The sequence below is a fragment of the Gymnodraco acuticeps genome, unplaced genomic scaffold (genome assembly GCF_902827175.1).
Source record: "Gymnodraco acuticeps unplaced genomic scaffold, fGymAcu1.1, whole genome shotgun sequence".
In the NCBI taxonomy this organism is placed as follows: Eukaryota; Metazoa; Chordata; class Actinopteri; order Perciformes; family Bathydraconidae; genus Gymnodraco; species Gymnodraco acuticeps.
The window spans coordinates 2,127,307-2,152,172 of record NW_022990270.1 but is presented as its reverse complement, the minus strand read 5'-3'; the positions used below and the strand labels follow the sequence as shown (position 1 = coordinate 2,152,172).

The 24,866-nt window shown below is 42.6% G+C and overlaps 1 protein-coding gene across 11 annotated transcripts in view; it reads left to right on the top strand.

The window, feature by feature from the left end:
- The window catches only part of si:dkey-205h23.2 (CUGBP Elav-like family member 4), a 144,761-nt gene that overhangs the window by 8,972 nt on the left and 110,923 nt on the right, over positions 1-24,866 (top strand). For all 11 annotated transcript variants that reach the window (XR_004569429.1, XM_034220800.1, XM_034220799.1 and 8 more), the window contains exon 2: positions 4,550-4,632. Coding sequence is in view for 10 of the 11 variants with exons in the window: in XM_034220800.1 (XP_034076691.1) it covers positions 4,550-4,632 (83 nt within the window). In the remaining variant the exon portion in view is untranslated. The remainder of the gene's footprint in view (positions 1-4,549; positions 4,633-24,866) is intronic.

Genomic DNA, 24,866 nt, shown 5'->3' with positions numbered 1-24,866 from the left:
GAACAGATTACAAATCGCCTGAAAATGGTACAAACAAGTGGCAACATGTGTGATGAAGGTGTTGTGCTGGGCTATATCATGCAATCAAAAGTGAAACTTAAACTCGCTCCATTGCGGAGATATTCCCGCGAGAGTGCGGAAAACTTAAATTGATTAATTAATTTCAAATGTGAAATGTTACCAATATACTCACGGACCACTAGGGGGCGCTCACGGACCACCAGTGGTCCGCGGACCACACTTTGAGAAGCACTGAATTGTAGATAGTAACGTAGTAGTGTAATATATTACTTTAAAAAAATGTAATATAGTACATTTTTTTAGTAACAACCCCATCTCTGGAGTTGGCGTTCTCTACTCTGATTTACATGAAGAACAGGAGGTCAGGAGGTCACGGCTCTCTGTTGAACAGGACTTGCGAGTGGCCCTCTCCTCAGTGCCACCAAGAATACAAAAATTCTGTGCACCCCGACAGGCACATGTATCTCACTAATTTGTAAAATATTTACAATAGCACATGTTTCAATGCTGATTGCTGAAATGTTACATTTATAATTTGTAGTTCAGGACCATGGACAATGCAGCTTCCTTGCATTGACAGTTCTCTGTGCTGAATTTCTGCTGAGTTTCTTTTGCCTCATTTTTTAATGTTGTGACCTGTCTGGTTTAAATGAGTGTGTTGCTGCTTTGATGAAGCCTAATTTGACGAAGTTTCAAATTAATTTCTGAAATATTTCGTTAATAAATATTTCGTGAGTAATATAGTTGTCTTTGTCACATTTTATTTGGCATTAGTAAATAATTATGCACATTTACAGATATTTTACATGATATGAGTGATAACACGTGTTATAAGGGCTATTTTGCACAATAGGTGTGCCTTGAGATTTTTACTTGTCCTTTGGTGTGCCTTGGGCACAAAAAGTTTGGGAACCACTGCCCTAGACTTCTGCTTTCAGACGTAGTTAATTATGAAGTTTAATAATAGTTATTGTGCTTTTTATCTTGTTAATTATTGTTTTATTATTTTACTCCTATTGTGTTATTTTATATTTGTTCCCTGCACTTTGGTCAACTGAGGTGGTTTTGAATGTGCTATATACATAAATAAAGATTGAGATTGAAAGTTACAACCGGCCCTTTGAGTGCAACCATAATGCTAATCTGGCCCGCGATGAAATTGAGTTTGACCCCCCTGAGATACAAAATGAAAGAGTGATGAAGGACTCTTTATGTCTAAATTAAGCTAAAATAGAAAATGACACAGACATGCATTGTTTTCGATATGGTATCACAAAATGTAAGATCGCGATAGTCAATTGTATCAATATTTTTTCTTGATACACCGCTTGTGTGATTGCACATAATACCAAGACTACAACAAAGGTGGAATAACATAGAAGTGTAAATGTAATCCCATGCCAATTAGTCAATTTAAACTTTAAGGCTGACAGCGCTAACCTGTTTCCAGCTGTTACATCCTTGTTACCTCCCCTCAAACTGCTGCTCTCCTCGTGTTCTCCGAGCTGAACGCTCATCTGTTCCACGACTGGCTTCTCCCTCGCCAAGTCCTCTGGGCTTCAGATGTCCTCTGAGCCAGCGCTGCTGGAGGCAAAGCTTTCCCAAAGTCCCGTCGGCTTCCCACCACTGCAATGAAGCTGAGGCAGCCACACAGCTGGCTGGAATAATAAAAGCTATACCTTGCACAAAAAGTCCAGTTCAACAAACAATTTGAACACATAGTAGTATGACATGCTTTTTCCTCTAGAGGCAACGACATACATCTACAGTGGGAAGAGAACACTTTACTGTTTCAGATGCAGTTTCATCTGCTTTGAGCATGCTCTTGGAAAAACTCAACGGTGGTGCAGTTTTTCGGGTCTCAAGTATTCACATCATTATATCTAAAAAGCACACTAGGAAGATGCTCCATTACAAGTATGGAGTACAAGTTGTGCATTCAAACATGTCCTAAAATGAAAGTATAGAAGTATTTGAAGTACAAATACTGATAAAGCACTTTTAGTAGAAGTGTACTATTGGATTACTAATGTATTTAAATGTTAGTACTTTGTTTGAGTGGATTGTAATTGCCTCATAAACAGCTCGTTAGTTTTGTATCATATTTAGAAAATGGATCACATCTTTGCAAGTTAAATCCTTATTTGAGATAACTTGTAACTATAGTTGAAAAATAGATTCAAGTTAGAAATTAAAATAAATTAAAAGTTCCCTCAATACTGTGCGCAATAAAAGTACATTTCCTTGTGTTTCTATCAGTGCAAATAAACACGTTAAGAACAATTGAATCAATAAACAATGAAAATACTTGAAGAATTTCTAGAATTGTGTCATCCTAAAGTGTGATTGATTTGATGCCACGTGAAGATGGACACTCTTTGCGGTTTCTAGAAATGACAATCCTAATTTTCTAACAGGAAAAAATTAATTAACTACTTAACTTTTGTTGCTAGGAAACATTTAAATAACTACTAACAATGAATCATGTGATACAATCTCATCCGGATGTTTATTAGATTGTCTCGGTGAAATATACCAGAGGAGGTCAGGGCCGTGGCCGAAGTGTGTCAGCAACAGCTTACAATTCCCATAAGCCTTTGCAAGGACGTGCCTCTGTGGGATGCCTGGGTTCATGTCACACAGTTTTGTAATGTCATAAAGGATGAAGGGTGTTTCCCCAGGCTCCAAAACTTTCCTGCTTTGCTGTGTGGCAAGCTGTTTCATCAGAGTCGTTTAGGTGGCTTTTCCTCTTGAGTAACTGCCTAGTTGTGGAGGTGGGTGAAGGTTGTCGTGAAAGGGAGCTCTCTTGGCTGAGCGCCAGAGTGTGTAGCTGGGTTTTGGGGTGATGGGTGCTGCATGGGTGTGTATCATTTCTATGTGTAAGTGTGTGTGTGAGTCTTGTTTCCCCCGTGGGAATCCTTGGCAGCAGGTGTGACATGTAGTAATGGGAAATTATGCTGCACAGTGCAAAACCTCTTCTGAACGGGGTCACCCACTGTCAGCTCTGCCAAGCGCGCAACAGAGCAACCACTCACCCTTTAATGAAAGCTGTCACATTTTTGTTAGGGCCTTATTTACGGATGCATATTCATTCTGCTCTCCTGGATTTCCCAACTTAAGGAAAAGTCTCCAGAGATGTGCGGGGGTAGAGCTTCAGCTCATCACTGGAGCATTTTAATGACTTGGCAGCTAAAACAATATGCAAACAGTTTGACTTGTTCCTCCTGTGCCCGGTTCAATAACTATGAAAGTGATCATTCATCATGCATAGTTTGTAGTAATGAAAAGAAAACGATAACGCACCGATCTGGGGTGACTAAGCATTTTCCATCAGCACTCAGAAATTAAACCTCACCTTCAGGATCACACCTGTTTTTACATATTTATATTGGACATGTTTTTCAGTTTCATTTAGCTACACTATATTAAGTCGATGGAAAAACAACAACAAAAATACAATGTGTCGAACACAGTTAAAATATGCATGAGTTCGGTAAATCTAATCTTAAGGGGTTGTCATATTTTGAAAGAAACGTGTAAAATTGTAATCGTGTTTCTCAACCAGCATGTTATTTTCTCTGAGGGTATAGAGCTATTAAGTTCAGAGAGCCACATTCCCATTGTCAGCGCAGTGTATGAACTCCATTTGAATATAATACATGTTTTTGGCAATAGCTTGTAAAACTCCAGTAAGTCTTATATTATGGCTCGCGTAGATGGGAATTACTTTAGCGGGAATCACAAATCTCTGGGTCCATTTGCAAGGTTACAATGGGGCTTTTAGAGGAATGCTTAATCTCTGAACACATATCAATGGAGAGCTGCTACATGGCTTTACATGGTGCATTTAGAACTGACTTTAATGGTAGAGCTATCCAATGAAACTCAAGACCGTTGAGTCTAAAGAAAAGATGATTAAGAAGTTTAATTTCTTTGAATCTGTTCCACAGCTTTTGCTGTAAACTTTAGCAATCATCCTTTAACGTTACACATTGTATTTGATGGGTAAATGCTACAAATCCATACATCATAACGACGTAGATACGACTTTTTTGGATTAGTTTCCTACGGTACAGTTTACAGTCATAATTTGCCTGACGTCGACTCTTTTATTTTAGCGGGGTCTATCTTTTTTATATATGTTCACATTATCGTTCGGGAGGTCTATGTTGTAATTTGATTATCTTTTTAAATCTTTACACATGACATCTATTGCACGTATGTCCGTCCTTTGAGAGTAATCCCTCCCCTGTTGCTCTCCCCAAGGTGTCTTCCATTTTACTTTGGGAGTTTTTCCTTGTGCGCCGCAAGGGAACAGAGGGTGTTGCTGTACAGACTGTGAAGCCCCCTTAGACTAATGTATTAACTAAGACTGTTTAGCATCTTAAAAAGCACAACAAACAATACAGTACATACCCTCTGTCTTCACACAAAGCCATATATTCCTAGTCACTGTAGCACTTTTTCTTCTTTTTAATATTAATGGTGGTTCATTGTCTGTCTCTCTCCTGTCTCCCTGATATTCTAGGATGTGCCTTTCTAACATACTGTGCCAGAGAGTCAGCACTGAAGGCCCAGAGCGCCCTCCATGAACAGAAGACTCTGCCAGGGGTAAGTGCCCCCGATCTGCCCTCTGTCACAGGCTAAAGCCCCCGGGGCAACCAGCCTGGCATGGGAACCCACATTAACATAGGGATTATATCACACTTGTACAGGGCACATGGGGACACCGTGTACATTAAGACACACATTCAAGCACACACACACACACACACACACACACACACACACACACACACACACACACACACACACACACACACACACACACACACACACACACACACACACACACACACACACACACACACACACACATGGAAATGGAAACAGATGGAAAGACACTTATCTGTTCTCAGCCTCTCTCTACAGCTCGCCTTCACACACATTTTGACTTGCTTACTTGCCTACGCACACACAAGCACACAGTCATGCACACACACACACACACACACACACACACACACACACACACACACACACACACACACACACACACACACACACACACAGACATACTAAAGGAGTGTGAGTGGCCTATCTCACCTTGCAGTGTCTTATTACACTAATCACCCCGCCGGAGATATTTGATAAGCGCTCCTTCATAACAGCCTGTGCCGTCCTTCCCCTGTCCTCTCACAATATGGCTGCCACAGACACTAATTGCCTTGAGGAATCCCACTCTCATTATCACATATAATCAAACAGTAAGTATAAACAATCATTTTAAACCATGTATATCACCATCTGGTGTTTTTGTTTTAATTCTCTCCCCTGTTCTTTTTCGTTTTTTTTCACCGTTCTTCTATTGTTCGCCTTTGGCGGGCGGGTAACTTTTTCAATTAAAATAATGGGCTCTTCAAACGACACAGGTAAAACGTACCCAGTAGTTGCTCTTAAGCCCACCCAGGAGGAGACCCTCAATCTGGGATCAGTGTAAGCTTGTGGTGTCTATCAGTACTTGATGTGTGTGAGGGGGATTCAACTCTTGCATCGGGGGAATTATCGAGGTGTGATTGAATTACACCCTCGGGTCCCAAAAAACGAGAAACTGCTCTATTGCCCAGGCTCCTCACTGCCCCCCCCAGCCTCCATTTCCTTTCACCACAAACCAAAACACCCTCCACTGTTGGGGCTTTAATCAGAGCCTCAGGATATCCATCTAAATCTCTGGGGAGGGAGCAGAGAGACAGGAGGGAAGAGCCAGGAAGCAGATGTTTAAAAAAGGAGGGGTGTTGATGGACTTCATATTGTTCTTCACTGTTGGGTTAATCAGCTGTTTGCCCTTCGCTGCATTTCATAGGTACTTGGATGGATGTTAGCCGCACAGGTACACCGCTGTGTCCCTGGGAGAACGCCCCCCCCCCCAGCTCCTCACTGCCCCCCGCGACTCGGTAATGAGATGATTGTCATGATGGTCCTAGAGAGGCCATCTGCCTTCATTGCCCTCATGGAGGGAGATTCTTGTTTGTCTTCTATCTAGAAAGAGGTTAATGTCATGTTCTGGGGGGTTTGGGTAAACATTTCCCCTGTAAAGCTCACAGCGAGGGGTCAGTCCTGCAATCTCGGGCTGAGCGCAGCCTGCATACAGAGGGCTAATAAAGATGTTCCGTGTGTGTGTGTGTGTGTTTGTGTGTGTGTGTGTGTGGTGTGGTGTGTGTGTTGTGTGTGTGTGTGTGTGTGTGTGTGTGTGTGTGTGTGTGTGTGTGTGTGTGTGTGTGTGTGTGTGTGTGTGTGTGTGTGTGTGTGGTGTGTGTGTGTGTGTGGGGGTTTAGATGTGTGTATAAGACACAGAGAGAGAGAACAAGAGATTTGGAGGAAGACAGAGACAGGCAGAGAGAGGTGGCACTTCTGGACAAGCCTCATTGTCACTGTCATGGCCTGATGCTTGGAGATGCTCCGTTGTATAATGCTGCACTTTCGCCTCCACGCAGCGTGGCAGACATGATGGTGGAGTCCAATTGTGTTGGTGGGACTGTCAGGCAACCTAAATGCAAATATTGCTCCGATGAGACATCTGACATTTAAAAAGAGTACCTTTCATTCTTTTACAATATGATATGTAAAACAAAATGTTAATATATATACAGACAAAATCATAACTGCACAGTCAAGTCCTATGAGCTCAAGTGCAATTTGAAGTGTGTTTGTAAGCTTTTAAAAACAGTCCTCATCCTGATCCATCATGTTTATCCAGCGTGTCCCTGTATGGCTTCTTCACTTAGACCTCAAAGTCGATGTATTTTTTCCTAAAGCTCTGGAGCACGGAGGATGCTGGATTTCACTTCCACGTTTGATCCAGACTATAACATTTTGTAAAGGTTTTATCAAATGGAGCCCACATATGGGGCTGGTGCTGTACTGAGAAACAAACTAAAGGAAAAATCAAGAAGATGGGGAATGGGTGTGTTCATGGGAATTGTAAGCCTCATTCTTCTTCTGACATCTGTCAAAAAGGAAAGTAGTTTCTACCGATTTCTCTCCCATGTCTCAATTGTTTGTTGTCAGTCTGCTATATTAGGGGTGAGGCTGGGTTAGCTGAGAAACAGAGACAACAGTACCGTAATAATATCCTAGGTATCATTCATATAACATCATATAACAAAGGCTGATGAGGTGGGGGATCAAGTGATGCAGATGGAGATATATTTATATCTTTATAATATATATCCAGTCATAGAATAAAAAACAATGTTTACAGGTTAGGGACTGGTCTGCTTTCTGTCCCCAGAGTCAGAACTAAGCAGCTTTCAGTTATGATGCTCCAAATATCTGGGACAAACTACCAGAAACATGCAGGTCTGCTGAGATGTGTTAAAAAATAATTACAAGTCATCGTCTCAACTAGTGTGTCTACCTGCATAACGATCTGAATTATAATGAGTTTATGTGGCATGACTCCACTCTAACGTTGTCATCTTGCTCTTTAAATAAAACCTCCACCAATGAATGAATTATTTATTAATTAATGGGACATGACTCCAGACTAACACGGGCCTCCTGCTCTTACAATACAAACTCCACTAAGTAGAGATTGCCTCTTTAACTTAGCCCAGCTCATCACAGTTGAAGGGACGTGTGCATGCCCAGCCTCGTGAGTGTCTCAGCCACAGAGCTGTGTTTCTACTCGCACGGTCGTCCTTCATGTAATTCTTTCATTGTTACAGAGCGTCACATTTGCTGCACAGTGTGTGCATTTCACAAAAGGATGAGACTAAAGGCTTAACAGTGTGACAGCGAGGAGGAAGATATATCTGCTTGTGGTGTGGTCTCAGCAGGAAGCCCCGACTCTTACATCATCTCCAGATTGGCTGTGAATCTTAACATTTCCATATTTGACGTTCATTTATTGACTCGTACTGTGTGTGTACCGCATTTGAGTTGCCACCAGAGAATCCGGCTCTGTCTGTGTGTGGCTGAGGCGAACTGTGTTTACATTGTTTGATTAATTGCATGTAAGGAGCATAATGAGCTCTTGATGTACCTTGCATCCCATCCCGCTGCTACAGTTTGTACAGTAAATGTAATCAGTGATCTCGCCCCTGGTGAGTTCATGGTGCTGTTGTGTTTAGGTGTGCATTCAGCATATCCCCTGATGTAGAGCACGGCACTGCATGTGGACAGGTTAGGTCATGCCTGTGAATGATCTCTCCCCCGATCTGATTAATTCCCAGGACGCTCACACACCGACTAGGCACACTGAGTAGTTCCCGATCAATGCATTTACATTTCCTTCCTATATCGTGAAAATGTATTTATACAGGTAAGTTGTTGATTTACACTGAAAAAACTGAAACGTTGACTTTAAATAAATGTATTATGTCTACAGATTTCACATAACTGTATGAGGTTGGTTGAATACAGTGGCGTAACTATCGACGGTGCAGCCGGTGCAATGGCATTGACCGGTTCACGCAGTCTTCAAAGTGACCAAGCAACCTAAATTAATTTGTAATTTGTCTGTCCAATGACCTTGCTCCCTTTCATGTCATGTGATACCTTGCGTGACGAGCGAAGCGTTTAATCAACCTGAACTGTACTGTAATAGCAGCAGCAAGTTCAGTAGCAGTGAAGCTGTATCCGTGGCCGTGGCTGTGCAACATTCTTCTCCAGCCAGCAGGAGGAGAGGCTGGATTTGGCTGTGCCCGGCGGTGGTCCAACAGTTCCCCCAAGGGCCCCAACCGATAGGGGACTCTATGGCGCTATTGAGACCCCAGACACCAAGATCAAAAGCTATATTATAGCAACCGGTCCATGTAGGCCTACCGGCCCATTCCCCAGAGACAAACATCAAGGAAACAGATTTAATCCTCTTCTTAGTTCACTGGCTGTGGTGGTTTGAGGCCAGGGCAGGCTGGTGTTGATAGCCTACATGTGGCGCTTCTGAGTGGTTGTGTATGTCCGTGCATGTGTGAGCGCATCAGCGTGCGCTTATGTTTGGGGCGATGGGGGGCCCCAAAACAATATTTGCACCGGGGCCAATCACAACCTTGTTACGCCACTGGTTGAATACAATAATATTATGTTTGAATACATTAGCTCAACTTAACATCATTGCTTTCAACAAACCTCATACAGTTAGGTGAACTTTGTTGACGTAATACATTTAATTACACGTTCCCTTTCGGCAACACCAATAAAGACAGCAGGAAAGTATAAATAATATTTGCAATTGCAGCAAATAGTTTTTTTCAACTGTTTGCCAAGTAGCATCCCAACATGCTGCTATTGGAGCCGCAAACCTTCAAATGAGTCCTGCTCTTTCCTTTCAGGGCCACACCGCTTTCTCCTCTCAGGCCAATTAGGTCCTGGTGTTCGTGTGTAACAAGCATGCTAATTGGGTGCTACTGAAGCCCAAAAGCCAATTAAAATGTTCTTGAAAAAAATATCCAGCTTCTCTTTGTCTCTCATTCACTTGTGCTCTCTTTCAACCCTCCCCCAATGCCTTCGACTACCTAATAATATGTATAATGCTTTCACTCTCCCACTATCTATTCCACAATTTATTCTGTTGGCTGTGGGGTGGCGCCCCAACCTTATTCTAGTCATTTCCGTAGGTCAACGTTTTTGAGTGAGAGTACCAGAAAAATCCTACCCTCATATTGATGACGAGGCAAACAACAGTGAAGAAGATAGGGGCGAGGAAAGTTACCCACTCCTACTTTCTCGAGTGTTTCTCTTCCAATTTGAAAGGGTAAGCTTGAAAGTATCAGCTTCCACCGCAGTCACTTGCAAAATATTTCGGTTTCTCAAATGTTTTCTCTTCATCTTGAGTGCATGAAAAGAGCAGAAAATTGACTTCTCTGTGTGTCACACAAAAATGGGTCAGGGGAAGAATGTGCAATACCAGTATTATGTGTCACTAAGCACACTGCCATGGACCAGTGCCTCCATGTTGTTGACACTCTCTCTCCGCACCACACCACAGAGGCGGCCACCGTGGATCTGCCATATGTCTCTGTCTGTGTCTCAGTGCACACAGAGAATAAGCAACAAGCATTTTTCCCCCTTGACATTTTTGTTATTTTAAAATCACACATGCCTAAGATTGACAGTGAATGCACCACCCCACCCAAAAAAAGTTTCACTTCTCTTCACGGAAAGTCACTTCTCCACAGTGACTTCTCAGGGGATCTAAATAAACACAAAAACAAACCACCTTCCTTTATTCCCATTCATCTAACATAATGTTTATTGATATCATCAGTCAGGGCTTTTGTGGAGTATCCCAGGTAAGAGCAGCAAAGTGAGGGCGTCTTATCGGAGGACACACTCTCCAGCAGGGCCACTCCTGGACAGACATGCTGCAGTTTAAACTAATTACTCAGGGCCACGCAGGGCCTTTACCCATTCTTCTAAGGGACAAATTGCGTTCTGTTGCCGATCAATTTGTCCTCTGCGCCAGATTTGTCAACCTCCAGTGCCCGTGAGCTGTTGCCATTATGAAGCAAAAAGAAGAGCGGCCTGGGCGCTGGACGTGAGACCTCTGCTCAGGCTCCCTCTGCTCTCCTCATCATCAATTACGTCTATATCATTTTCTTTCTGCTGTCCGCTTTAGAAAAGAAATTAAAAAGGGCCATTGTTTTTCTAATCCCCCTGGGATGAAAGCATTTACTACGCTGCTGCGCCATGCACAGCCATCCTGCCGATTAGGGAGTGAATGGAATCACAATCGAGGGATGCACTCAGCATTGTCTCCTATTATGTGGCTGGTGGCCCTGAATATTGTGTAAAAATTAATTTCGTTCCATCTGATGGGATTTTCAACCTTGGAGAGAGCAAAATGTTAATCCTGGCAGGCAGGAGGGTGGACATAGTGGAACGCCAGTCTTTTTAATGGTGAATTTGGACAGGGTGAAAAGATAGTTCATTGTTAGACAGCCTTTAACCAGCCTGTAAAGATGGCAGGCCAGAGGCAGAGACAGTGAGCCGGACAGATTGTGCTGTCTTTAAAGGCCGCAGGGCAGGACAGTTCTGGTGTTCAGAGGATGGCAACAACCAGGCCCATTTGTCCTCTTGCTCTTGAACATATACTGCAATACACTAAAACAGGCTGAAGCCCAGGTTGTTCAGGTGAAAAATCACAGCTCCTCAATATATTGAGTCACTAAAGATTAGTGCTGTCGTCGACGATATTTTGAAGTCGACGCGTCGACATCGTCGACTTCAAAATATCGTCGACGACATATTTCCGCGTCGACGCGTCGCTACACACACGTGGGTCACCCAAAGCAAAAAGCAGTTCGCAATCGCACTTCAAACACAATGGAGACTGAAACGGCTACCACCTCCTCCTCACAGGATTGCGCACGAAGCCCCCAAACGAAAACATCTCGCCCTAGGTCTTCAAAAGCATGGGAATATTTTAAAGTTAGTCCAAAACGCAAAGATATTTATATATTTATATCTCACTGAGACTGCTGCATAGCCTAGCAGAAGCAGCAGCTAGCTGTGGTGGCTACCATTAGCAGCTAGCATTTGCTCTCCGATTTTTTACATAAAATGGAATTATGGATTATAAATTCAATCATTTTTTTATACATAGACGTTAAAAACCTATGGATTAACCGATTCAGCCGCGTTTTTTCTCATTTTAATGCCATTGAACACGTCTTTTGATCAGATTGACAGCTACGGTGGTGAGACGATCTCCCTAGAAGCTCTGTGAAGGTACGTGTTGTGATGACTGTATTTGCTTCCCCTGTCGCGAGTCCGGATCACTCAGTGATGATACTATATACCTACATAATCTGTGGAGTCTCAGTTTTAATCGGATATATTGTAAGTGCAGCTACGATAAGTAATAAGGGTACTTTTATCTTGAGTTCTGTGCCAATGTCCGTTAGCATTTTTCGCTCAGGGGTCATTTAGATGCATTTTATGAGACTTGTGTTTTGTTTTGGTAAACATGGTTTGTATCGTCAATTAGCTGAGATTATTTCCGTTAATCTGGTATAACACATTAATAGGTTCTTAAATATTAAGATCCCCTGAGACACAGTATCGTAAAAAAAAAATTTTTACATTACGTTTTTTATGAATTGAAAAACAGAAACATAATCGTTAGATTAGTCGACTAATCGATCAAATAATCGCCCGATTAATCGTTTTCAAAATAATCGTTTCCCCCCAGCACTACTAAAGATAGTCAGGACGTTTTCTTCTAAAGTAGATCCCAGGTTTGTAAAAGTGCATTCTACTCTCGTCATATTTGAAGCAGTGTTAATTCAATCTGAAAAACTAAAATGGACAAACGATTCAGAATTCTGCTTTTTGTAGGCATCAAAAAAGGAAAATAACATAATACAGTTGTACTATTTAGATCTTGAAATGGGCAATCTACAAATCAATACACATGTATTATTACACCCGCTTTACGGCCGCCTGTCAGCAATGGTGAACTGGAGGTAAAGGTACACATTATTTATTTGGCCTTTTTGAAGCTGACATCTAATCTAATGTATTTTTGAATGAAATTAAATGAATGTATTACACACAGACCAATTAATACCCTCCCATACGTCAGATTGTATTCTCATTCTGTTATTAAAATAGTGAAAGATGTAGGGGTTATGCTTTTGTAATAATGAGCGTCATCCTGGCTGGATGGGTTTAGTTTTAATATGAGTTGAAGCCTTGTAGGCTGAGCAGAGCGTTCACACCCTTCCTCCACAACGACACATCCACTATCTTCCCCTCGCTGACAGGTGGAGTCCGACTCCACCATGCATGCTCTCCTGTGCTAATTTATCCACTTCTTTAGCTGTAATGAGGCAGAACTGGTAAATGTGGGGACAGCATTGTTAACATTGCTGCTTCACTGGGGAAGAGGAGAGGGCTGACAAATAGTGGAGAAGGATGGAAATGAGGGCCCGGGTGCTGTCATACATCTAAGAATGATGATTTTAGTCTTTTACGGCCTGGATTGCTGTCACTTAGTTAGGATGCACACTTGAATATGACATCTCCCAAACCAATTAAACATCAAGCTTTCCATTGCATCAAGATCTGGCGAAAACAATTGGAAAGAAAAATCAAAAAACAGCCCAAAAATGAATCCTTGAGACTGGATCTATCCTCCAAAGCATCAACAAATGCTGTGGATTTGGCAAATTAACTTCCCTTCCCACTCAATTTGAGCAGATCAATTTTGAGAAGATCAAGGCGTAAGTCTACCTTTAAAGATGTGTGATCTTTACAACTAGTTTCAGACAATGTGATGCATCAATAGAAACAGGTGTTGGCACCGCACAATGAGTGTTGTCTTTTACTAAGACAGCCGCGTTGAAAACTGAAAATCACCTTGCTTTGTTGTTCTTTGCCTTTCAATTGTGTTCCTTCCCTATCATGTTGGTATCCCTTCATTGCAATTCACAACTTATCACTGAAGACATCCAGGCAATCTGCACGTATTTGTTCAAAGACAAAACAAGTGGTAAAGACAACATGATGCTGCTGATTTCAGCAAATCACTCTGGCAGGCCCGGTTATCAAACACAGTTAATCATGTGGGTTAGTGTACACTTTGTCTGATTTTAAAGTTGAACACATGCGTCTGACATATTTGGGAATGGAAATAAGGAAAGGAGGGTAAAAGAGGAAAGAAGGAAACTGATGAGTCATCATGAAGAAGAAAGAGGGATGTAAAGAGTGAAAGGGAGACAGAGAGAGGAAATGCACTCTTGCATAATTAACCGCCGAGCATCACCAGGACAAACTCCTCCATCAGCGTGTCCAAAGGATTAACTACGCCACGCTCCTCTTATCTCCCCCCATTTCGTTTAAGAAAGAAAATGACCTTGCGCTTGTTTACATGCTGATTAAAGACAGGAGGGAGAGAAGGAGACGGCGAGAAAGTCAAACTGTAATCAGAAGAGTTTGTTAGGTGAAGTATTTTTGGTGCTGCCGCCTCAGCAGATCGGAGTTAACGGCAAAACAACCAGCGGGTGAAGCCGCTAACGAGCAGCGAGTGGGCTGGGACTGAAATAGTGCACGTGTGTGTGTTTGTTTCTGGAAGGTGGTGTGTGTTTAAAAAGTATGTTTTGTGTGTGGGTGGTTCCATTAGTTTGTCTGCCTGTTTCATTGCACTGGGAATAACTGCTGTGAGGCTCCATGAGTCAGGCTATACGGTATAGTATTGGTGCGATGTGTATGTGTGTGCTCTAGTTTTTCTTTCCTTGTAAGTTGGACTTTTAGACTTTCAAAGTACGGGAATTTGTGCAGTCATTCTCAACATGAAGGCCACGTTTATTGCAACCCCAACCTGCGTTTTATTTTGATCCTTGTCCCTCAAAAGTGATCTCTTTTGATAAGGGGATAACATTGTTTTATCGTTTAGTGCTAGCTGCACCTCTTTCTGCCGTAAAGCCCACAAAGTCTCAGCTGGTGAGCATGCAGGGTATCAGACTGAAGGTGTCAGTATTTTAGGCATCAATCTTCAACGTTGAGAAGCAGCATGTAGCTGAATGAAAAGGAGTATTTGGTGGCATTAAGATTCAGTTTGTGTTAGGACTTTTTAGTTTAGAAAATTGTACTTTTAATCAGGCAGCAAAAAGGTTAACGGTTAAGGTATAGTGATCAGTGGTATGATGTCCTTCAAACAATAATACTGGTGCCCTTGTTTGAACATTGAAACAGGTTTTGCTGCAGTAATCATTCCTCCTGTTCATACTGACATTGAGGAAATGTTTGCAACTTGAAATTCAAGTGGATATCTTCAATGGTTTTTACCAAGACTTCTTAGGTCTCAGACTAGCTTGAAATGAACTTTTGGGAGTGTTTTACACTAAAGCACACATTCTCAAAATGTCTTTCATTGCAAGCACTTAACCAAGGGCTTAAGAAATGATTATAGCATGCAAAACCGTTTTTATATGCGAGCATGTGAGTACTGCAGACCTACAAATGTTACATCTGATGTCCTTAAATGTGCAGTGAGACGATCTTTGATTTCAGTTTCATTTCACTTTCTCATTGTACATTATTTTTGCTATATCTCCTTCTCTCCTTTCACTTCATATTGGTTCTTTATCCTCGGCAGGCTCTGACTCACACAGACAGGCAGAGAAAGTTGTCTAGAAGAGGGGAGAACAAAACATTAAAGTAGTGTTATGAACATACAGAATATGGATCTCCTTCTTTTTCTTTATTCTACATTTTCCAACAAAGGATTACTGGACATCTACTGGGGACAGTTTGAATTACAGCAATGGGGAAAGTTGCCTGATACGAACAAGTATTGCATCAGCACTACTTTTACCATTTACAGCCTGAGTGCTCTGTTCAAAACATAAAAGAAATGGAGATATCTTATAATCAAACTCAAAGTGCTGATTTACTCTTTTATTGTTAGAATAATGTACAGTGTTACATCATTATATTACGGCCATAGAGTCTGAAGATTTATGGGAAAATTCCTAATAACTCAAAAAGAGTATAACCTACATTTTTTAACTCATTAAAATGTATATTAAATACCTGTAATGAAAGGCTTATTTTCCACATTTCTGACTCACTTATGCATGCTTTAAGTTGAACTGTAACTAAAAGCTACCTATATAACCTCCTCATCCCAGACAGGTAGATAGTGACAGAGGAGAAATGAGAGAAAGCAAGATGGCGTTACAGAGGAGTGAAAGGTGGAATATGGGGGTGCAAAGGCCCCCGCTAGTTTCCGTTCAGTCAGGCACGCCACGGCACAGGAAAGCTCTGACAGTGAGGTGTCAGAAATAGCACAAAGGCTAACACCTCACCTCTTGCTTATTAATGCATCACTCCCCCTATCACACACACACACACACACACACACACACACACACACACACACACACACACACACACACACACACACACACACACACACACACACACACACACACACACACACACACACACACACACAAACAGGGCACACTTGTACAGTACACATCTCACCCAAACACACACACACCTGTGCAGACACTCACACTGCAATGTCAGATCAATACTGCATTACTGCGGTATGTTCTCCTCTGAGAGGGTACAGTGATGGGTGAGGGTTCTGGGTAAAGTCCTCCTCTTCTGTACAGCGACACATGGGGCAGGTCTGAGGAGGCTTCACAGCTCTGACAGACAGTTTCACCTCTTCTTCATCGCTGTTGCTGTCCCCTCTCATCCCATCCTCTACCTCAGGCCCAACATCATCCATACATCAAGTGTAGGGTTTATAGAGAGTGGGAGTGTTGATGCGTGTGTGTTGGAATGGGAGCAATATTATTTTTTGGCCATTTAACTCATATTCTTAAATGTCCAGTGAAAACTATTTATGTTTAAACAATTAGCCCTTTTGCTCATTTAGCAAAACCATGAATGTATATTTTCTTATCGTTTTTTTCCAATCTGGGATCTATTTTAAAGTACACTTTTTCTGTTTTCATTTGGTTCCTGTGCCTTAGATGCTGTGTTCCTGTGGCAAGGACTTGAATTGGACATTTCAACTTCTTATGTTGACATACATTTGTATTCATTTTAATTTAATTTGGCAACACAAATGTCACAAAACCTTATTCCCCCCTGGTTCTGATTCTGATTTAGGGTTACGTTGTGATCTTACAAACAAAAAAAGCAATACACATATTCTGACTTTGTTTGTGTGTGCACAGTTACACTTATATATGTGTGAGTTTATATCTAATGTATAGGGAGTGTGTGTGTGTCTGTGGTCCAGAAGGGGTGAAGTCCTTGGTGCCGACTGAGGCTCCAGCTTTTCCTTTTAAACTGTACTATTAAAACGTGCAGACAGGCGCGGGAGACGGCCCTCCACAGCTCATAAAGTGTGAGTGCTATGCCAGGAGAAGAGCCACGCACCGCTGCCTTTACGGCAAGCCACAACGCACTTCTTTACACACCTTGCCCTCTCTCTTTCTCTTGCTCCCAAATTCATATCTTTTTATATGATATAACTCACTCTCTGATTTCCTACTTTTCTGGTTCGCCCCTTTGCAAAGTATTGACCGGTATTTCAACTGCCCCCTTTAGATCCCTCTCGCTCCCTTTTTTTTCTGTCAAATTTTTCCAACAAGGAGTTGGGGCGTAACATTGAAAGGGTATAATCAATGGAAAAGCACCACTTAGGGAGCCCATTTGATGCATACTGTAGGGCAGTTGATTCAAGGGTGTAGATTGAGTCAAGCCTCATTTTGTATCTTCCCCAATTAGTCATCCAGCTTGTGCCCTCTATAACCCGCCCATCCTCGATAAGCACCGGGCCAGACGGGCTCTCGTTTCGCACTAAACTATGGATGAGTTCTTTTTTTTTTACCTTCTGACTCCCAGAGCTTTTTCTGCAAGATAGAGCCATATCTTTTTTTTTATTTTTTATTACTATCTCCCCTCCCTTTCATCTTGCTTCTCACCTTTGCTGGTATAACCCAAGGCAGACCCCCCCTCTCCCCTAACCTCTTCATCTCCTTTTCCACCTCCTCCTTCACTCCCTCGCACATCTTCAACTTCTCCACCCGTCCGCCCATTTCCCCTCCTCAATAAATCTCTACCCAAATCCTACTTAAACCCGCATCAGCAGCTGTCCTTAAAACTCCATTATCTACAATTACTTCAGCATTAGGGAGCCAGAGCACACCTGCCCCCACATAAAAGTACCCTCACCTAAAAATATTAAACCTGCCCAAAAGGGATTTGTGCTATTTTATTTCTCTCTCCTTCTCTGGTACACACGGTTTGGCTGCCCTCATTGTGAGGCTTGTGAACCACAAATGTCAGCAGTGTGGATTAGAGCTCCTGATTAGTGGGTGGGTGGGTGATCGCTGGCTGTGTGCACAGTATTTAGATGGGTGGGGTTTCTCAGTGTGACAACAGGTGGGAGGTCACTGGCTCTGCCTGATTGGAGGAGAGTGCTGATGAGTGTGTTCATTTGCATGTCTGTCATTGCACAAGACTACGCAGCTATGACAAAACATAACGTCCTGATCCATGAGGGCTTTCTTTCTGGGGCAGTCCATTTTGTACAGCATTCACCCCAATAACGATACTAATCTATCCACTATGTATACTGGCTTTTCCCTTGGATGTCATTTTGCTAAACTCCTGAGCTCTGTGAAGTCTTCTCATAACTTTATAGCATTCATCTGTTTGCAGCTCACACATTAATTCATTATTACAACAAGCAGTATTTTATTCCACTGCACAGTATTTCATATTGCATTCAATAGCTTATCCTATTCTATTTTACATGCTTAGAATAAAGCTGCATTGACTTTCACATTGGTCTTGCACCCTTCTCTTGCACTATTGTATTTCTATTCTGTCTATTCTTGCACTACTTTGATTGTTTCATGTATTCATGTTGCATTGTTGGAGGAGCCTTGGACTTAAGATGTTCATTGCCATACCTACACTGTAGCTACTTTGCACAGGACAATAAAGCCTTTGCATCTTTAATCTTTATCCGTTTTGAACATTACAAATACTAACATTATTAAAGTTACAATTTACATTTCAAGTTCAACATTTTGTTGTAGTTGGGCAAACATACAGTATGGTGATTATATTAGAACATGATCTAACCCAAAATCACTGAGACTAAATTATCTTATTGAAATATTTAATACAGTAATAAAACATTTTGTTAACTGAAACATGATGGTAATAATAATGTAGACTGTATCTGCTAAACAAATACAAACTGTAAATAAAACCAATACTTTGTCTTGGTTTTATGTTGTTCTTGATTTATGTATTTATTGACATCAAAGGCAGACTTGTTATCGCTACTGACCCTGCGAGTAAATGACGATAGCAAAACAGCCTCTATTTGCTGCAAAGCTTACATCTGAAACACTGCTGCACTTTGTCTCTATTCCCTTGAGGAAATGTCCAATCAAAATCACCCTTGTTTTTGCTTTGAGCTGGTACCAAAAGCCATCTGGTAATTAGCTGGTAAGGATACAGAGTTTAGTGGTCAAACATGCTTATCCGATCCTTACAAAGGAAGTGGATTTAAGTGCAACAACAGATGCCAGTGTTGTCTAATAATCACTTTAAGGTTTTGCTTGTCTGTGTGTGAGATGTGTGAAAGATGCTGGGGGGATGCGAGTGATGGTAATGGACATGTAAGGGGTCGAGGAGGGTGGAGGAGCGCGGACTCAGCTGTAGGTAGCCTGATCTGCTCTGATTGACAGTGATGGCAGATAAGGTGCTTGTGGAGAAGGGAATGTGAGCAGAGCTGCGGGCGAAGATAAGGGCCAAGATTAGCACCCTGCCACGTCACACGCAGCGAGACAGAGAGGCAGAGTCCCGCGGAGAGCCCGAGATTGAGATGTTGACGCGGAAAGGTATTGGCTACAGTGAATACAATGGGCAACCAGGAGTAAAGGCTGAGTTTATTGTGTGTATGTGCCTGAATGGAGCCTCTGTGTGTGTGTGTGAGCGATTGTTCATCAGACCGTGTCCCAGGTAGCATGCACACATACCCTGTTGAGTGTGTGTGTGTGTGTGGGGGGGGGGGGGTTCAAGGGGGAGGGCAACTAATCAGCTCATAATCCAAGCGGCTGCCGTTTCCAGGGCAACGCTGCTGTACATTCATGCGTGGCAAACAGATACACTCGCTCCCGTATTTCTGTGTCTCTCTATGTTTGTTTCCTGGCTCTTTCCCTCATTTTCTCCCCCCTTCTTATTTCCTGTCAACACAGCCCCGTGTTCACCTCTAATTCCTCTCTCTTGATATATCCTTCTCACTTTTTTCCCCCCTTTCTCCTCACCTGTAAGCCTCTCACTTCCTCCTCCTGCCTTTCACCCTTTCCTACCTCCTTAACACCTAACCAATGTGTCTCTCTCCTCCTCAATTTCTTCTCCCTGTCGACATAACATCCACTCACTTTCCCTTTCTTTTTGTCTGCACTTTTTATTCTCTACTCCTTTCCCCTTCATTATCTGCCCTACTCCAATGTTCCCCGTGCAAACACAGACCTCCTCTTCCCTCTTTCTTTCAACTTTGTAATTTCCTTTCTCTCGCCCCCCTTTCTCGTCTCTTTTTATTTTCTCTTTTTCTTCCTTCCCCCCTGTAAACACTCTTGTCTTCCCCCCTCCTCCCTCCCGTATTGTGAGGGGGTCCAAGGTTGGTGTATTTGTGCAGTGATGTTGGAGGCCTTGATGATCACTCTCTAGGAGATGATTATGTGGTCAGGGCCCTGCAGCCTCCTCGCCGGCCCCACACTGCTGGAGCTCTGCTACTGTGAATCCCACTGTGTGTGTGTGTGTGTGTGTGTGTGTGTGTGTGTGTGTGTGTGTGTGTGTGGACCTGCACATTCTCCAGATATGGAATAATTTGCTTGTCTGCATAAGTGTGTGGACATCCGTGTATGCATGTGTGTCTCATTATTCCAATAATATAGGCTGCTAATAAATATGCATGTTAAGGCTGTTGTACTACTCGCAGTGAAAAGAAAAAAACACACACAGATCTCCCGCATACCAAATCTTTAAAGAAGGCATGCATATTTTATATATTAAATACGTTTCATTTCACAGTTTGAGGATTTAAATATTGATGAACGGTGCTCATTTTGTACATCATTTTGTGAATAAGCTTTTGCTATGATGAACAAATCCCAGTGGGCTGTGTGTTAGTGTGTGTGTGTGTGTGTTAGTGTGTGTATTTGCATGTGTATGTGAGTGTAGTCTCCCTCTCTCTTTGTCTGTGTCGGCCACATGCCTTTCCCCCGCCGTCTGGCTGCAAAAAAAGCCGAGCACTCCTCTGGAGCAGCGATGTAAATAACACATAGTGTAAATAAACATCGCACAGCTGTAACGGCCGCTAGCTTTGTTTGCTCCCTACTTTCCTCTATCCTTTCCTCTATCCTTTCTTTTGACCTTTGCCTAGTTTTCCTCCCTCTGTTCTTCAGTTACAGCCCCACCCAGAAAGCAAACACAGATGCCCGCAGCCCCTGGCATGTTGTCTAGCTGCTGTATTTTCACCGGTCCAGGCTGTCTGATTACTCTGGAGCAAAAGCGAGAGAGAAGTGTTGGTCATGATGTTCTCCCCCTCTCTCACTGCGGGAGCGATGGCCTGACTGTGCTCATCGCTTTCACCTGGGAGCACAGGCTCAGGTCGGGCTGCGCGTCTGCGCCACAGAGACAATCGATTGCTTTCATAAAATAAAATGGTGGACATGAAAGGAGCTTGATAAATGGTGGGCTATTTGGCCCTAATTGCGACACTTTAAAATGTCTTGGTGATGATTTGAGCAAGCTTCCACTGAAGTTACCAAGATCAAAGTGAAGAGATGAAAACGCACTGGCTGGCTGCGTCTTAACTGCATGTCTCCGACTCGTGACCCCACACGGCCCCCAGCTCAGAGGAGCGCCCGATATTCTGCACCTTACAGCCAAATAAATCAAAGTCTGCCCAGAAAGCATGTCTTATCGTGAGTTACGCCAGTTCCTGGATCCTGTTGCAGTTAATCATCATCCTTCAACCTCAGCCTCATTACGGCTTACTAACTCCGAGTAAACACGGAAAGACGGGAAGGAAACAAAACAGTCAAGCATATGAGCAAAAAAAAAAATGTAAAGAAAGACAGGTGACAGTCAAACAAAGGGAGTATCACTGGTAGAGTGAAGCAGCGGGTAGCAAGGGGTGTGTGTGTGTGTGTGTGTGTGTGTGTGTGTGTGTGTGTGTGTGTGTGTGTGTGTGTGTGTGTGTGTGTGTGTGTGTGTGTGTGTGTGTGTGTGTGTGTGTGTGTGTGTGTGTGTGTGTGTGTGTGTGTGTGTGTGTGTGTGTGTGTGTGTGTGTGTGTGTGTGTGTGTGTGTGTGTGTGTGTGTGTGTGTGTGTGTGTGTGTGTGCAGTGGGGGGTGATAGAGATAAATGGGGTTAGATCAGAAGGAGCCATTAGGACGATGGAGGGGAGCAAAGAGGGGGAGATGAGGAGAGCGGGGAGCCGGCGCTGGTCTGCCCGGCGTCCCCTGAGCCGACGAGGAGACGATGTTTAATCAGGCCTGTGAACCTACGAGACTGAGGTCACCCCGGCACACTCATTAGACCTGATGGGAGCACTGTATCACGACAGATGAGTGCAATCTTTACTCCGTTCATCCATCTCTCAAAACACACACATATAATCACCTTGTACCACCTCACCCCCCCCCTTCCTCTCTTGCCCCAAATGCCTCATCTCTTTGTGTGTGTGCACTCAGAGACACAAATATACACATATGCTGTATGTGAGCAATATTTGGGCGACAGCCAGGGATCTGAAGGAAAGACGAGCCTCAAAATTGATAAAGTGGACAAAAGGAAATGACAAATAAAAACAAGGCTGCAAATGCACCGTAGGATTAATAGCAGGGAGTTGTCCAAAAGCTTAATTTGATCCGCTTTCCCTAAAATACATTCATAAAAACTAACCGCAATGTTTAATCAATATGGTCTGCCACCTGGAAATGGCGATTACTCCTCCTGGGCCAAACCATGGGCCAAACAGGTTGGAGTCGGGGGGGTTGATAAGAGTTAGACAGGGATGTTTGCTGAAGCTAAGCACACAGTTCCCCCACCTACTGTAAGGAGCAGAGATTTATTACCATGCAAATGCAAACCCACAGTGCATGCCAAGGATTTAATTACATGCCAACCTATCAGAGGAGTTACATGACCAAATAGATTTGGCATTGGCAGATGAGGAAGGAATCGGGAGGAAGAAGAGTAGGCGAGAGACAAATAAAGTGTTTGTTTTGCCTCCATTGAGAATATCCCAGTAACGGTCACAAACACTTAGAGATGTCTGCACAAACACACACCTCCACACACACATACACATCAGACAGTTTAGCCTGCAGTATTGTTATTGCATCCAGTATTACAAAGAAAGACAATAAGTGTGTCTGTGTTGTATTGCCTCTGTTGCCTCACTTCACCAGCCCATCAGGTGGAAATATCCCAACTGTTTATATTACACCACTTCTTTTGCTGAACGTTGGTTATTGAAACTGGCAAGGATGAGGACTGTCAATATAATGAGACAATATTCATACCCTGTGCACTCAGTACAGACGTCCCCGAGCAAACAAGAATCTCATTGCTTTGTGCAAAAGGAAACTGGCCTTTGCGAAAAGAAAAGAGAGAATAAAGCATACTTTATATTTCTCTTACGGGAAGAGCAGAGAATGTCCTATACATCCTGATCGTGACAGCCGTGTAAATATTTATGTTCAGACGGCAGAGACTAACAGCAGAGGACATTGTGACTGGGGAACTGGGATTGTAGCTCTACTCTGCTCAGCACGTTAACTCAATATTCATCTTCCTCCCTCGCTGTATTTCCCCCAGTATCGTCCCCGCTGCAGACCCCACATGTATATTCATACTGACCTCTGACTGTCTTAGCCGTGAGCCCCGAAGGCCGGTTTGACGGCACCGTGACGCCCCTCGTAAGCACACACCGGCGGCTCAGAGAGAACTCTTTTTCTGTGTGTGGCAAAAATGAGAGATAATGAATGCAGATGCAAGTGCGAGCTGTCTGCATTCATTATGCCATTTGTTGGCTCCTCTGTAGTTCTGCCAGCTCTCTTTAGGGCAAGTGACTTATGCTGTCGCTGGACAGAGGAGGGGAGGACAGAGGAGGGGGGACAACATTGGAGAGGACATGACTCGGTATGCTGCTGGGGGCGCTGGGGGGGAAATAGCCAGTGGATACTGACATGTGGTGAGTGGGCGGGGTCTCTTAGGCTAAATGAACGTTTTGGTATTGAAGCACGTTTTACTCAGTATTTGTTTCACTGCAAACATATTGATACTCTTGAATATAGGATCTAAAGGATGTTTGAAGATAAAACAGTTTTAATGGCAGTGAAATACATTTTGTAGGCTTTCGGCATGTCATATCTGCATATGATTATTTAATGTATTTGGATGGATGGGTTTGGATTTAAAAAATATGCCAGTATAATAGTTAATCATCCACTACCAATTTTGTCCAGACTGAAATATTACAGCATGATCCCAGAGGATGACAACTAACTTAAGTGCCTCCAGCAAGTTGACATTTTTACACACCCATTTGTAATGCTGCATCATCAGAATACCATTTTAATTTGTCCTATACTTTGGTTCATGACCAAATACCTGCAAAAATAATGACATTTCCATGAGCCTCAGCTGTATTTTGTGTAAAGCTAATTAGCAAATGTTAGCTACACACTGAACTAAACACTGAACACGCAAGACATGCATAACATCAGCATGTTAACATTGTTATGTTTAGTGAATGTTAGAAAACAAAATAAAGTAGTACTTTAGCTCATTTTAAATAATGCACCATCATTACAATGGATAGGGTTATTTAAATCAAATATACCTACAGTTTCTTTGCTGTTCTGAGTTTCTTACTTTGCATACAATTGTGTCAAATGAGATGTAATATTATGTTAGCATTCTGCCATTAAAAATGAGCTCAAAACCTAAGTACAGCCTTACAGAGCTAGCATGGCTGAACACTCTCTGTTTTATGATCAAATATCAACAAATGTACATTAGTATTGTATAGAAACTCTATATATATATGTGTGTATATATATACTATAGTGTGTGAAGAACTACAGAAGAAACCAGCAGCATTATTATTCGAATCATATATCCAACACCAAGCTGTAGACGTGTACACAATATATGTGCGTCCCTGTGCGTCTTCACTCCTTCTACATAGCCTTGGCATTTTGAAAACAATCCAGTAAGTGTACTTAGTGATGGCACAATGTTAGTGCCTTTTGTATATTCGTGTGTGTACGAGTGTGTGTT